General features: G+C 43.8%; 1 protein-coding gene across 1 annotated transcript in view; it reads left to right on the top strand.

Annotated features, from left to right (window-relative positions):
• Nucleotides 1-16270, top strand: part of LOC134348749 (trichohyalin-like) — a 143189-nt gene that overhangs the window by 60611 nt on the left and 66308 nt on the right. Inside the window, exons 3-7 of the mRNA XM_063052551.1 lie at nucleotides 7939-8025; nucleotides 11619-11636; nucleotides 13087-13134; nucleotides 14211-14255; nucleotides 14738-14788. Coding sequence (XP_062908621.1) covers nucleotides 7939-8025; nucleotides 11619-11636; nucleotides 13087-13134; nucleotides 14211-14255; nucleotides 14738-14788 — 249 coding nt within the window. The remainder of the gene's footprint in view (nucleotides 1-7938; nucleotides 8026-11618; nucleotides 11637-13086; nucleotides 13135-14210; nucleotides 14256-14737; nucleotides 14789-16270) is intronic.

Genomic DNA, 16270 nt, shown 5'->3' with positions numbered 1-16270 from the left:
TGGAAGGAATAGCTTGTGCTTTATGGTGAGCTGGCTTAGACAGATAAACTGGAGCAGTAAATCTGTTATTGCAACTGTGTAGTGACAGGGTGAGAGAATTGTACTATAATCATTAAATACTTAAATGAGCCCCTCAAAGTGTTAATTAGAGACTAATTCAAGCAGATTACACCTTCCTTCAGTTAAAACAGTTGAACTTAATTGGTTCTCTACTTGCAACTGGGTGTACAGAAAATCCTTTGCTATTAAGGGAACTTGCTTGCTTTGCAGATGAAAACAATTTACTTGTTTGAGATCACAATATTTATAGAATCCGGAAGACCAGCCAGCCCCTAAACAGTATGGATACTTTCAGTCACCACTACTCTAAACTGATTCTACGACCGACAGACTTACTTTCAAGAACCCTTTATAACTCACGTTCTCAGTATTATTTTTGTTTGCACAGTTTGTCTTTTGCTCATTGGTTGTCAGTGGTTTCCAGTTTATGTATAGCTTTTTTGTAAAATTCTACTGTATTTCTTTCTTGTAAATACCTGCAAGAAAGTGAATCTCAAGATAGTGTATGTGGACTTTGAACACAATGGATACTACGAGGGACAGGATTAAATTTACAGAAAAGCACACAGACATGTAAGGCGGATGAAATATCCAAAGCTATGCTTGATGTGTTAGATAGTCAGTAAGAGGAAGTAGACATAGCGAAGGGTGAGACAAAGGGCACAGAACAGAAAATATAGCTGTAACAGGTGGCTGAGGTGCTGCAGATATTGTGCTGGCATCCAGAATGACTGATAATCCCTTGCATTTTGGAAAACAATGTGCACAGTGTGCATTGGACAATCGTCCATACAAACATTGTATGGTTAAAGGCCATCAGAAGAGATAACGTCAGTTTCAGAGTACCCATTAAAAGCACTGGATCTTGAGATGAAAAAGGCCAGTTCTGTGAGAAGAATACCTCTGATAAGATATTGATTCAGGGGTAGTCAGTGACATTACAACCTGGTTTGGAGTTACCACTAATCAAACTATCTCGCTGTTTCAGCTAATGGTATGCTGACCTTGAACAACTGGAGCTTGTCAAGAGATGCTCTCTGAAAGTGAACCAGAAATATCACAACTATACTTGGAGGTGGTACAAAGTAAGAGGTGGAACTGATATAGATCTTCTATGACAGGATTATGAAATGTAATCCATTCGACCATAAGGGATAGGAGGAGATTTAGGCCATTCAGCCCATCAATTCTGCTCTGCCATTCCATCATGGCTGATTTATTATCACTCTCAACCCCATTCCTTGCCTTCTCCCCGTAACCTTTGACGCTCTTATTAATCAAGAACCTATCAACCTTCACTTCAAATATATCTAGTGACTTGGCCTCCAAAGCCATCTGTGGCAATGAATTCTACAGATTCGCTTCCCTCTGTCTAAAGAAATTCCTTCTCATCTCTGTTCAAAAAACAATCACTTCAGTCAAGCAACACAAATGCATTTACTGATGTTTTTCATGGAACTGAGAAACAAGAAGACAAATACCATCTAGAACAGAGGAAAATCTGCAAATGCTCCAAAGAAACACACACAAAATGCTGGAGGAACTCAGCAGGCCAGGCAGCATCTATGTAGAAGAGTAAGCAGTCGATGTTTCGGGCCGAGACCCTTCACTAGGTCCTGATGAAGGGTCTCGTCCTGAAATACCATCTCGTCCCGGGTGAAAGGAGATCACAGGTGGTAAACAGACTCGGGGCTTTGAGGTTTGGAGTTCAATACTGGTGCCGTCTGTAAGGAGTCTGTACATCCTCCTCTTGAACGCCTGCGTTCTCTGTGGGTGCTTCGGTTTCCTCCCATTTTCCAAAGCCGTACCAGTTAGTAGGTTAGTTGGTCATTGTAAATGACCTGGGATTAGGCTAGTGTTAACTAGGTGGGTTTGCTGGGTGGTGCAGCTTGTCAGGCCGGAAGAGCCTGTTCCACTCTGTATCTTTGAATAAGTAGATAATAGATAAATCAAAGCTACAGGAGTTAAAGTGATGCTGAACCCATGTCTACTGCAAGGCTACAAGCATCCTGGAGTTCATCTGAATGAGACTGGTGAATCACTCTGACAGCTGACCTAGAATAGCGCTGGTTGGGTCACTTGTCAGCTAGCTGCATCATAAGTTAAGCAAAGCATCACAGCAGCGCCTGAGTTGCATTACTTTTGTAAGGAGCTGACACGACAAGCACAGAATCAACTGTCCTTACATACTCATGCCTGATCGGAACGTGACACTTGGGTGATAAACTCAGAACCACTCACCAGCCGAGTTGCTGTGAAATGACCTGAGACTGTTGACCATCTGAAGAGCTTGTCCGGTGAAATGAAATGGAGAGGCTCTCTCAGCCCCTGGAAAGAATTAGGTACCTAGAGCTGCCAACTGGCCAAAGTAGAAATACTTCCATCTCCCCCATCACACTGGCCCCGTCCTGATGTAAAGCACCATATCTTTGCATACCGAGGGCTTTGAATATTGCTCCCTACCAGAAAGCCATGCTCCCTGCACATTGTGTTGCACTGCCTGGGGAATCAAGGTGCTGCCAGCCGCTGGGCAGATGATGCCAAGGCCTGCATTACCACAGTAGACTTTTGCTCAGTCTTTGTACTTGATGAACAGTGGCCATGTTTATGAGCTGAACTTTGGCCGGAGGAAAGACTCTGGTTACGTGGTAAGCAATGCGCTGGGTTTCAGGGTAAGTGGTACCGCCCCTCCCTCATTCCCTCCAGCATGTAATTTCCATTGTTAAGGAACTCCACCATCCAGGCCATGCTCTCTTCTTGCTGCTGCCATCAGGAAGAAGGTACTGAACTTTAGGTCCCACAACACCAGATTCAGGAACAGTTATTACCCTATAACTATCAGGTTCCTGAATTGCTGTGGGTAACTTCACTCACCTTAAATCTGAACTGATACCACAACCTATTGATTCACTTTCAATGACTCCTCAATTAATAGTCATAGGCCACTATACAAAGAAACAGGCCCTTCGGCACCTCTGGTCCATGACAACCTGAACTTCTGCGTAGTTCCATCTACCTGTACCTAGACCGTATCTCTCCAACCCCCCTGCCCCCATCCATGTACCTATGCAAACTTCTCTTAAATGTTACAGTGAACCCACGTCTACCACTTCTGCTAGCAACTCATTCAACACTTGCACCACCCTCTGAGTGATGAAGTTTACCTTGGGGATAAATTGTAATGGTTATCCAGAAAGAACAGCGCAGGCTCCTTAGCCCAAAATGTTCGAAGTTCAAAGAAAATCTTTTATCAAAGAACATATATGTCACCATATACAACCCAGAGATTTGTTTTCTTGTGGGCATCCTCAGTAAATCCAAGAAACATAATAGAATCAATGAAAGACTGTACCCAACAGGATGGTCAAACAACCAATGTTTAAAAGACAACAAACTGTACAAATATAAAAGAAACAAAAAGACAATAATAATAAATAAATAAATAAATAAATAAGCAATAAATATTGAGAATGTGAGACAAAGAGTTCTCGAAAGTGAATCCATAGGTTGTGGGAACAATCATCGAAGGGGTGAGTGATGTTGAGAGAAGTTATCCCCACTGATCAAGAGCCTGATGTTTGAGGGGTAATAACTATTCCTGAATCTGGTGGTGTGGGTCCTGAGGCTCCTGTACCACCTTCCTAATGGCAGGAACAAGAAGAGAACATTGCCTTGATGGTGGGGTCGTAGCATACCGATGAAGCTATAAAGAAGGCAAGACAGCGGCTATGTTTCATTAGCAGTTTGAGGAGATTTGTTTGTCACCTAAAACACTTGAGAATTTGTACAATCAAGAGCATTCTGAAAGGCTGCATTACTGTCTGGCATGGGGGGGGGACTACTGCACAGGATCAAAAGAAGCTACAGTAAGTTGTAAAATTAGTCAGCTTCACCTTGGATACTAGCCTCTATAGTATCCAAGACATCTTCAAGGAATGGTGCCTCAGAAAGGCGACATCCATTATTAAGTATCCCAATTACCTAGGACATCCCCTCTTCTCATTGTTACTGTCAGGAAGGAGGTACAGAAGCCTGAAGGCACACACTCAATGATTCAGGAACAGCTTCTTCCCCTCTGCTATCCAATTCCTAAATGGGACATTGAACCCATGAACACTACCTCAGTTTTTTATTATTTGTTTTTGCACTATTTTTAATTTAACTATTTAATATACATATATATACTTATTTACTTTTTTTCTATATGATCATGTATTGCATTATACTGCTGCCACTAAGTTAACAAATTTCTGGACATATGCCGGTGATGTTAAACCTGAGTCTGATGGATGCTGCTTTCCTGCAGCAGTGCTCCGTGTAGATGTACTCAGTGGTGAGGAAGGCTCTACCCTTTACCATGATGGACTGGGCTGTATCCACTACTGTTTGTTCAATGTTGTGCTGACGTTTTGACTAACTCGAAAATAAATCTGACCCTTCCCTCCTACATAGCCCTCCATTTTTCTATCATACATGTGCCTATCAACTAAGACTAATCTAACCCCTCCCTGCTGTATTGCCCTCCATTTTTCTGCCACCTATACACCCATCATCCATCGTCATGTTCTCAGTATTATTCATTTATTTGTTTGCTTGTTTGCATTTGCACAGTTTGCCTTTTGCACATTGGTTCTTTGTCAGCCTTTGTTTTTGTCTAGTTTTTCATTGATAATATTGTATTTCTATGAATGCCTACAAGAAAATGAATGCAATGACATGTGCATTCTTTACTCAAATTACTTCAAGTTCAAAGTAAATTTCATAACAATAAATTTACTTTGCACTTGAACTTTACTTTGATACATGATACATGAATATCATAAACAGACGATATAAATGCTAGGAATATTATTTTGTTTACACTTAAAGGCGACATGGCTACTGCGCACTGTGGCAGAGATCTGGAGTATCCCAGAGGGGCTTTTGGGGAGAAGGAAAATGATCTTGCATTTACTTAGTGTTTATCATAACAGTGTTCCAAATGCTGTGGTAATGCGGCTGTCCTGCTGAATGTAAGTCTGTGGCAGAGTTTACAGTAACAGGTGCCATTGTACAGCACTGCAATACACACCTGGTGGGATAGTTCTGTCTTTTCATAATACTGGAATATAACCGTGGTGCGTACAAGTTTGTCACTAATATCGAGCTCCTGTATTGGTGAGTGAACGACAGTTTCCTTCTGGTTACTGTACTAGGTACAAGTCTGTCATTATGTAGCTGACACGACATCAGTGGATGCAAGCCTGGTAGATGATAAGGGCTACTAATTTGGTGTTTATGCATCTGCCAGTGGGACGCAATATTGAGATTCATGTAGCTATAAAGTACAGAAACAGGCTCTTTGACCCACATGATCATCTATACTAATGCTATTTACCAGCACTTGCTCTGTAGCTTTCTATGCCTTGGGAATTCAAGTTCTTTTCTAGATACTTAATTCTTGCAAGAGTATCTGCCTCCAACACCCATTCAGCCACTGTGTTCCAGATTAAAAGTATAGTATGAAAAAATTTCATTCTCAGATCTCCTCAAAATGTTCCCCCCCGCCCTCAATTTTTTGATTCTGTAATTAGGAGGATAAATTTCCTACTATTTAACCTGGCAGTGCCAGAAAAATCAGGTCATAATAAACAGGGCACCATGCCTTGATGAATACGATCCAGTGATTCTACCACTTGTCTATCACCATGAGGTCCTTTGATAGGCTGATTATGGCACACATCAGCCCCAGTCTTCCAGACAGCCTTGACCCACTGCAGTTCACCTACCGCTGACACAGGTCTCTGGCGAATGCCCTCTCACCCGACTAATATTCATCTCTGGAGCATCTAGGCAGTAAAGAACCTACATTATAGTGTTGTTTATTGACCACAGCTCTATCTTCAATACTATAATTCCAAGCAAACTCTTCACCAAACTCCAAAACCTGGGAATCAACACCTGCTCGACTTCTTGACTAATAGACCACAATCAGTAAAGATAGGCAACAACACCTCTGCTATGATTATTGTAAACACTGCTGCTCAACAAGGTTACACCCTCCTCTACTTTACTCCTTATATACCCACGACTGCGGCCAGTGTCTACTCTATTTTGCAGATGATACTATCATAGTGGGCGGTTCCTCAAATAACTATTAGTCAGAGATCAGGAAGGAGATAGAGAGCTTAGTGTGTGGTGTCATGACAACAACCTGTCCCTCAATGTCAAAGAAAGAGCTGGTCATTGACTTCAGAAAGGGGCAAGTGCACATGCTTCTGTTTACAATAATGATACTAAAGTTGTGAGGTTGAGAGCTTCAAGTTCCTAGGAGTGAACATCACCAATAGCCTGTCCTGGTATAACCGTGTAGATGCCATGGCCAAGAAGTGCCTCTACTTCCTCAGGAGGCTAAAGAAATTTGGCATATCTGCATTGACCAATTTTTATCGATATCGATGTACCATAGAAATCATCCTATCCGGATGCATCACAGCTCGGTATGATGACTGCTGTCTGGGACTGTAAGAGAGTTGTGAACGCAGCTCAGCACATCACAGAAACCACCTCCCCTCCATGGTCTCCGTTTATACTTCTTGCTGCCTCAGTAGAGCAGCCAACATAATCAAGGACCCCAACCATCCCAGACATTCTCTCTTCTCTCCTTTCCATCGAGCAGAAAATTCAAAACCCTGAAAGCACACATCACCAGGCTGAAGGACAAATTCTATTTTGCTGTTATAAGACTATTGAATGGTTCCCTCTTACGATAAAACAGACCTTGACCTCACAATCCACCTCATTATGGTTTTGCACCTTACTGTCTGCCTGCACTGCACTTCCTTTGTAACACTTCATTCTACATTCTCTCCCTGCTTTACCTTGTAGCACCTCTAGGCACTGTGTGTTGAATGATCGGTATGGACAGTGTGCACAACAGGCTTTTCACTGTACCTCACAAGAACTAACCAATTCCAATTCCAGCTCCCCTTCCTGTTACAAAGAGTAGGAATGCCATGGCCACATGCTTCCCATCACAAAAAGAACCCTTTGCCATGTATCACTGAGCCAATTTTAGATTCAGTTGCCAACTTGCCTCTATCATTTTGACCCAGTCACCCATGTGGAATCATGACAAAGGTCTCCCTGAAGTTCAAGTACTGACTACATCAGCTATACTGCCTAATTAACACGCTTTGTTACCTTTTCAAAAAAATGTAATTAAATTGGTTAGACAGGATCTCCCCCAAATAGCCATACTAACTATCTTTAATTAATCATGGCCTTTTCAAGGATAGAATAATTCATTCCCACTGTTTCCTTTTAAATAACTTCCTCCCAAAGTTCAAAGTAAAATTATTATCAGGTCACCATATTTGTCACCATATACGATGAGACTCGTTTTCTTGCAGGCATACACAGTAGAACAGAGAAATACAATGAATAACTACATACAAAGACTATCAGACAGCCAATGTGTTAAAGAAAATAAACTGTGCAAATACAAAAAGAAACAAACAAATAAATAAACTGAGAACATGAGTCTGTAGGTTGTGGAATCAGTTCAGTGATTGAGGGTATCCACACTTGTTCAGGCATCTGATGGTTGAAGAGTAATAACTGTTCCTGAACCTGGTGGTGTGGGACCCAAGGTTCCTGTACCTCCTTCCTGGTGACAGCAGCAAGAAGAGAGCATGGCCTGGATGGGGGGGTCCTTGATGATGGATGCTGTTTCCTTGTGGCAGCGCTCCTTCTCAATGTGCTCAATGGTGGGGCGGGCTGATCCAAACAGCGAGCCATGTTGTTTTGTGTGCAATCCTGTGAACTACTCTGGGGCCTCCCAGTGAAGTGAGGTGTGGTTCCTAAGAGTCATCAATGTTTAATCTTTGACTTTCACAGGCTGAGGCCAGGTTGGCTGCAAAGCGAGCTGCACGAGCTGAGGCAAGAGAGATTCGAATGAAGGAGCTGGAGAGACAGCAGAAGGAGGTGAGTTGTGGGTTGAATAAGTGTTGCCAGAGTTTAATTGCGGTTGGTTGTTATTATGCTTCCTCCGTAGCCAGAAGATGTATAGTTGGGCTGAGTCTGAAGAGCCTGCATTTCTAATTGTGGCAAGATCTGCCAAGTAATCTCATAAGAGAGGGAAGGGTGAAATGCTGCAATTCTGAACGTATATAGAGACAACGCAGACTGTAAACTTACAAACTTGGGCTGAGAACCAAGTTAACTGTATCTGATAAAAACAAGAAATTCTGCAGATGCTGGAAATCAAAGCAACACATAAAATACTGGAGGAACTCAGCAGGTCAGGCAGCATCTATGGAAATAAACAGTTGACATTTTGGGCTGAGACCCTTCTTCACGACTGGAAAGGAAGGGGGAAGACGTCAGAATAAAAAGGTAGGGTTAGGGAAAGGGGAAGGAGAATAGCTAGAAGCTGATAGGTGAAACCAGGTGGGTGGGAAAGGAAAGTGGACCATAGGAGAAAGGGAAAAAGGAGAAGCCCCCGGGGGAGGTGACAGGCAGGTGAGAAGAGATAAGAGGCCAGAGTGGGGAATAGAAGAAGTGGACAGGAGGAGGGGGAAAATATTTACCGGAATGAGAAATCGATATTCATGCCATCAGGTTGGAGACTACCAAGACAGAATATAAGGTATTGCTTCTCCATCCGGAGGGTGCCTTTATTGTGACACCATAGGACGAATGGACCAACATGTAAGAATGGGAATGGGAATTAAAATGTTTGGCCAATAGGAAGTTCTGCTTTAGGTGGATGGAGCGGAGTTGCTCGACGAGGTAGTCTCTCAATTTATAACGGAGCTCACCAATGCACATGGGACTGCATCGGGAGCACTGAATACAATAGTCAACCCCAGCAGATTCGCAGGTAAAGTGTTGCCTCACCTGGAAGACTGTTTGGGGCCCTGAATGGAGGCGAGGGAGGAGGTGAATGGGCGGGTGTAGCACGTTGGTCACTTGCAGGGATAAGTGCCGGGAGGGAGATTAATGGGGATGACAAATGGATAAGGGAATCATGGAGGGAGTGATCCCTGCAGAAAGGGGAGAGTGGGGGGGGGGGAGGTAAAGATGTGTTTGATAGAAGGACCTCTTTGAAGATGGTGATAGTTGCAGAGACTGATGCGCTGGATGCGGAGGCTCATGAGGTGGTAGGTGAGGGCAAGAGGAATTCTATTACTGTTAAGGTGGTGGTAAGTTGGGGTGGGTGCAGATATCCAGGAAATGGAGGAGGCGCAGCTGAGGGCAACGTCAATGGTGAAGGAAGGGAAACCCCATTCTCTGAAGAAGGAGGACATCTTTGATGTCCTGGAAAGGAAAGCTTCATCCTGGGAATAGATGCGGCAGAGACAAAGGAACTGAGAAGAGGGAGAAGCATTTTTACAGAAGACTGGGTGGGAAGAGGTATAGTCAAGGTAGCCATGGGAACTGGTAGGTTTGACAGTTTGGCTCCAGAGATGGGGAGAAAGAAGAGGGAGGTGTCAGGAATGGATCAAGTGAATTTAAGGGCCGGATGGATGTAGGAGGCAAAGTTGATTAAATTGATGAGCTCAGCGTGGGTGCAAGAAGCAGCACTGATATAGTTGATAGTGTAGTGGAGGAAGAGTTGGGGAGTATTACTGTGGAAAGCTTCGAACATGGAATGTTCTACATAGCCAACGAAATAGCAGGCATATCTGGGGCCCATGCAGGTGGAGAAATTCTAGAGAAAGTGGGAGGAGCCAATGGAGAAATTGTTGAGGATGAGGACCCGTTCTGCCAGACAAGGACGGTGGAGATGGAGGGGAACTGGTTGGTTCTTTAATTGCGAAAGAAGCAGAGCTTTAAGGCCTTCTTAATGGGGGATAGTAATGTATAGGGACTGGAGAGCCATGGTGAAAGTGAGGCAGTCAGGCCAGGGAGTTGAAAGGTAGGGGGGAAATAGAGAGTATGAGAAGTGTCGTGGACTGAACCAAGGGGGATAGAAGGGAGTCAAGGTGTGTGGGCATGAGTTCAGAGGGGCAGGAGCAGGCAGAGACGATGGCCAACCCAGACAGTGAAATTTGTTGTTTCCTGGGTAGGAGGTAAGGGAATTAGGAGTTTGTTGGCAGTGAATGGGAGATCTCCAGAGTTGATGAGGTCAGTGATGATGTCAGAGGCAGTTTTGTCATCTTCAAGGGGTAGATAAGAGAAGGTGTCTTGAGAGTTGCTGCTTGGCCTCAGCAGGGTAGAGGTCAGTGCGACACACTATAACAGCACGTGATTTGTCTGTGGGTTTGATGGTAAGGCTGGGATTGGTGCAGAGAGAGTGGAGGGTGGTGCGTTCAAAGGGGTAAGGATTAGTGCTGAGGTTGAGCTAGTTGATGTCTTGTTGGCAATTAAAGATGAAAAGATCCAAGCAGGCAGAGAACCAGTGTGGGGTGTCCAAGAATAGGAGGAGGGTTAGAGACGGGAGGAGTAGGGAATTCTTGCTGAAGAAGCAGGCTTAGAGACAGAGGTGATGGAAGAAGAGCTTGGTGTCGTGGCGGACGCAGAAGTCACTGAGGTGCAAATGAAGGGGTACAAAGGTAAGGCCCTTGCTGAGGGCAGAATGTTCTGCGTCAAAGAGGGGAAGCTCAGAGGGCATGGTGAAAACACGGCAGCGAATAGGGCTGGGATTAGTGGGGGAGGAAAGTTGATGGAGTCAGAGGAGGGTGGTAGGGTTAATTGTATCTGATGGCTTTCATCCGCAATCTGCTGCCCTCTGGTGGTGATTTTAAATGACAGCTTCAATAACAGATGTTTACATTGTTTCCCTTTGAGTAATTTTGGGACCATATGTACGATGGAGGGAACAATAACCCAGTGAAGGCCCATTTATTATGTACCATGAGTTGGCTACTCTGATGTCTGGTTAGAGGAGGATGGTTGTGGTGTATCTATCATCATTCCCACTATGCCACTAGCAGGATGCCTGGTGCTTCAAGCATAATTGATAGATTTTGTGTGGTTTGCTGCAGCTCAGATACTAAGTTTGCATCGAAGAATGTTGAAGTCCGTGATTTAAGTAAAATCAAATGAGCGGGCCTTGAGTGTACGGTCTGGTGCTTCTTACTGGGATGGCAGAGTAGTACTTGAAGGCATTGCATGCTTGTGACCCCATAATGTCAGGGAGCAATACTGCTACTGCAGTACACTGATAAATATGGATCTATCACTGTATAACATATGGATACAAAACCAGTATGACACACGTCTGTCGCTGTACCACTGGGGTATGATACCGGCCACAGTATAATTCTAAATGATGGTAGGTACAGTTCTACTTTAGAGAGGAAGTCAAAAAGATAATGAATTTGTTGTACTGATCTTTCGGCACAAGTTGCCTGGGGGCAGAACTGGCCTTGTAGCCAGCAGAGGTGCATGGCTGGCAGAGTGACATGGTATTGGTGTAGGTTGGGAATAAGGGAAATCAGAAGAAAATATCCCATGGTTTTCTGTGGTCAACAGCTGCTTCGGATTCAGTCTCTGTCGAACCTCTGTTTCAGTTGAATTCTTTTTAAATTTCTGCCTTCTCTTGTTTTCTCTCCACTGCTTTCTCTTGGTAGATTTACCAGGTACAGAAGGTGAGATGTATTTTGCTTTGTTTGTCTAAATGTTTAAAGTAATCTGGCATGACAGCTTACTCATCAAATGTGTCAATGTGCACCCTTCGTTGCCTGATCTTTTGCCACACTCCATGCACATTTTTAGTTTATGACCCGAGTTCACACCTCGCCTCCACCTCTGGGCTAATTCCAGTTACGAGTGGTGACAGTGTGATCATCAAATAGAAGTTAGAGTTTGCCCCGCAGAAGCATGGTGATGCTGTTGGACACCCATCCAAAATATGGGCTGGAGAGAAAGCAAATAATTGAGGAACACCCACTCCGATGTTTCAGAAAAAATACTGGGCTGTTCTCCCTGGACAAGAGATCAACAACACCAGGGAGAGGAATTCCATCTGCCTGGTCTCCTCTTCCACTGTAACCCATCTGCAGCCTAGCAGGTCCATCCAGCTTAGTTTGCACACTAATATAGGGCAAATTAGCTACTTTGACCCTGTTCTGCCCTTCAGTAAGGTAATTACTCATTCTCACCAGTGACGATTTCAATTTTGGCCTAAAGCTCTAGTTTAGGTGGAGTCGTAGATTTTTGTTGTTTTCTGCACGGAAAGGAAATTTGAAGTCTAATTTCAGTACTGAAAAATTGGCTCAGTTAGTATGGCACAACTAAGCTATCATTGGGGATGATAGGGGCCAAAGTAGCTGGTGGTCTCCATTTAGGAATGATAAAACTGTCTAAATATCAGGCTTAACAAGTGAGACTACATTGTTGTGTTTCTCACAGCTCACATACACGCAGTGGCTACTTTTTAGGTTCACCTATACTTGTTAATGCAAATATGGAATTAGCCAATCATGTGGCAACAGCACAATACCTAAGAGCATGCAGACATGGTCAAGTGGGTCAGTTGATGTTCAGACCAAGCAACAAGAAATGCGATCTAATTGACTTTGACCATGGAATAATTGTTGGTGCCAGATGGGGTGGTTCGAATATCTCAAAAACTGCTGATCTTTTGGGATTTTCACATATAACAATCTCTAGTGTTTACACAACATGGTGTGAAAAGAAAAAAAAAATCCAGTGAGCGGTAATTCTGCGGGTGAAAATGACTTGTTAATAAGAGAGGTCAGAGGAAAATAGCTAGACTAGTTTAAGTTGACAGGAGAGCGACAGTAACTCAAATATCCATGTATATAACAAATATAACAACAGTGGTGTGCAGAAGAGCACCTCTGAATGTAAACCATGCGAAACACTGAAGTGGACAGCCTACAGCAGCAGAAAACTGCACCGGGCTCCCCTCCTGTACCTAACATAAGTGGCCACTGATTGTATTTATTAATGTTGTTTGCTGTTGTTTGTGGTCTTGAAGCATTCAACGATCTTTAACATATATTGAGTTGCTCCTCATTTACTGTCCTTGACTTTTCTTTCCTCCTCTTAATCTCTCCCTTTTTCTATTCGTAGAAATATTATGGGCTGGATACAAAGTGGGGAGACATCGAGCAGTGGATGGTAATGCCTGTGCTGTTAGAATGCATGTAGAGTCTTCCCCTTTCCCACATTTTACGTTTGGAAATAATCCTCAGTTGCAGGGTTCTGGTGTCTGATGTCCTTTGGGCAAATTGAGCTTCCATTCTGGTCAGTGCTTAGAGTAAGCTATTGCCATTCTCCCTGTCGACGATTGGACAGATGCATGCCTTGTGGTCTTTGGGATGGGATGTGATGGGAGGAAAAAGACCACAAAAGACGTGGTCTTCTCTCCCCAAGTGAAAACCAGTCCAGACTATAGCCATAGAAGGGTGTCCATCTGGCCCCGGGGTATTAGATTTGGGCAGTGCATATACTGATTGAGCAGTGAACTGGCACTTGGATTATGCGAGGCTGTATAGGCAGCCATGAGCAGGAATCTAAGCTCAAGGCATTGGAAAGGAGGAAAACATTATCAACTTAGTGTTGACCTAATTTTCCCATTTCTGCAATGTAGCCAGAGATTTGCTTCATCTCCTGGAGTACTTGATATCAGAGTGTTATTCACTCTATAGCTGCCGGGAAAGACTTTGATACTGGCACTGACTGTCTTTAACCTGAAGAGTTTCTTTATGAACAATGCAGTTCCTCACATTGATGAGCAAACAATTCACAATGTCCATTGGAGATGAGATAATGAGGAAGGCAAATTGCTTGCTGGTAAATGAGGGAATCCTCTACAATCTGCTCTATGAAAGGCTGAGATATCATTATATTTCTCACTACCAGCTCTTGGCTGGTCTGAGTTCCATTAAGAGCCAAAAGTGGATGAGGTGAAATCCTTTCGTAGTGTGTCCCTGATCTGAGGGGCAAGCTACAGATCCAACCTTCTCCCTCATCTATGTTCCTACTGCAGGCTATGGATCTGCAGGCCCCTCAACCCAGTCAGCATTTGAAGGCTCACATCTTTATATTTTGAGTCTGGCACACAATGCATGAAGTGTGATTCCTCATTCTTCTGTCTGTTATAAAATTTTGAACAACTGTTGCTGAACCTCAGCTTGAACTGTTTACAAACTCTGGCTTTTTTCTCCCTCTTCATCATCCTCCTGGCACTTCAGGAAGACAGCGAGAAATACTCTCGCAGATTCAGAAGACACACTTCGGTTTGTACCTTCCTTCTTTCTCTCTGTTACTTTTGTTCTCTCCTTTTACAAATTCCCTTTTCTTTCCCTTGTTCTTCTTTTCACTATTTCCCCTCCCAATTCACTGTCCATTGTTCTGTCACTGTCTCCTCTCATTTCTCCTTAATTCACATGTCTTCGGCATTTTATCTGCACTTCCCCACTGCACTTCACACTCAGCATGTAGAACTCTTGAGAGCATCTAATCCAGTCATATCTCACTCCCTCTGTAGTGATGCCCACTGTTATTGTCTTGCCCCATATCTCTGCCTCACACTCTGTCTCTCTCTCTGACCTTGCCCCATCTCTCCCCTCCCTTCTCTCATCTCTTTCTTCCTCACCTGCCCTCTGCTTCCCTCACCCAGCCCCATTCCCGGCTATATATTGCTCATCTTTAGTCATTCCACCTTCCTCCTTTGATTTTGTCATCTGCCTGTGTGGTAACGTGCTTGTTTCTTGTACAGGTGTCTGATGAAGATGAGTGGACATCAGTCGGAAGCCGAGGCAGTGCTCGGGTTTGTGAATTTTAATTTCCTATTGCAGTGATTGTTAGCTGTCTTTGTTTGCACTTTGAATTCATGACTCATTTCTGACCAATAATGTGGTTCCTAATTTGATTCATTTAAGTATGCAGGCTCTCTCCCACAGGAGACAGAATGGGGTGCTATAGTCGTGGTACAGCACAAATACAGGTTCTTCAGCGCAACCAATCCATGCAGACCATGCTGTACACTCAGTTAGTCCTAATTTCCTGTGTTTTGTTCAAATCCCTCAAGTCCTGTCCTCCATGTACCTATCCAACAGCCTCTCAAATGATACTATTGTAGCTGTCTTCACCGGTCCCTTAAGCAGCTCGTTCCATATACTCACCATCCTCTGCATGGAAAAAGTCACCCCTTGGGTCGCTTTTAAATGATTCCACTCTCACCCATACATCTATGCCCCCTAATTTTGGTTTTCCCTACTGTGGGGAAATGACTGTTACCATCCCCTTATCTATACCTCTCATAATTTTAAACATATCTATAAGATTGCATTCTCCTGTATTTCAAGGAATAAATAACTAGCCTGGAGAACCTCTCCTTATAACTCAAACCCTCTAGTCCTGGTAACATCCTTGTTAATCTTCTCTGTACTGTTTCCAGTTTAACCAAATCTTTCCTATGTAAAGTGATCAAAACCGTACACTGCTCAATCTACAGCCTCACCAGTGACAAAAAACTGCAGCGTAGTGTTCCAGCTCCTGTTCTCAATGCCCTGAATGATGATGGCCAGAATGCTTGTACGCCCTTTTCACCATCCTGTCTACCTGTGAGACTGCTTTCAAAGAACTATGCACTTAAACTCCTTGGTCTCTCTGTTCCATTACACACCTGGTGCACTACCATTCATACTGGAAGTCCCTCGCTGGTTTGACAATCCAAAATGCATCTTCTCACACCTATCGGCATTGAAGTACATTTGCCCCTCCTCGGCCCACTTCCCTAACCGATCAAGATCCCCCATAATCCCCTTCTTCTCTAGCAATAACACCTAATTTCATGTTATCCACAAACTTAATGATTAAGCCTTGTGCACGGGCATCCAAATCATTTACGTATATAAATGAATTACAAGGGTCCAACACCGTCCCCTGCAATGTACCATTAGACACCAGCCTCCATTCCAAGAAACAACCAGCCATTACCCTGTGCTTCCTACCTATAAGGCAGTTTTGAATCCATCTAACTACAGTACTGTGCAAAGCAGGTAGGCACATACTATACTGTATACTGTATATAGTTAGGGTGCCTAAGACTTTTGCACAGCACTGTATTTGTCAATGTGGAGCGGAGAGCAAGTTTGTAAATCTGGCGGGAGCAAAGGACCTTGGGAATGGTGAGGGTGGAGTTCTGCGGGAGGGGTATGGGAAGGTGGCAAGAAGGAGTGCCGGGGTGAGGGGTGGTGCGGGTGCAGACACACCCAGCCCAGAGACACCAAGCAAGATCATCATGTGA

This window comes from Mobula hypostoma, chromosome 6, assembly GCF_963921235.1.
Source record: "Mobula hypostoma chromosome 6, sMobHyp1.1, whole genome shotgun sequence".
In the NCBI taxonomy this organism is placed as follows: Eukaryota; Metazoa; Chordata; class Chondrichthyes; order Myliobatiformes; family Myliobatidae; genus Mobula; species Mobula hypostoma.
This window is presented reverse-complemented; position numbering and strand designations above follow the sequence as displayed.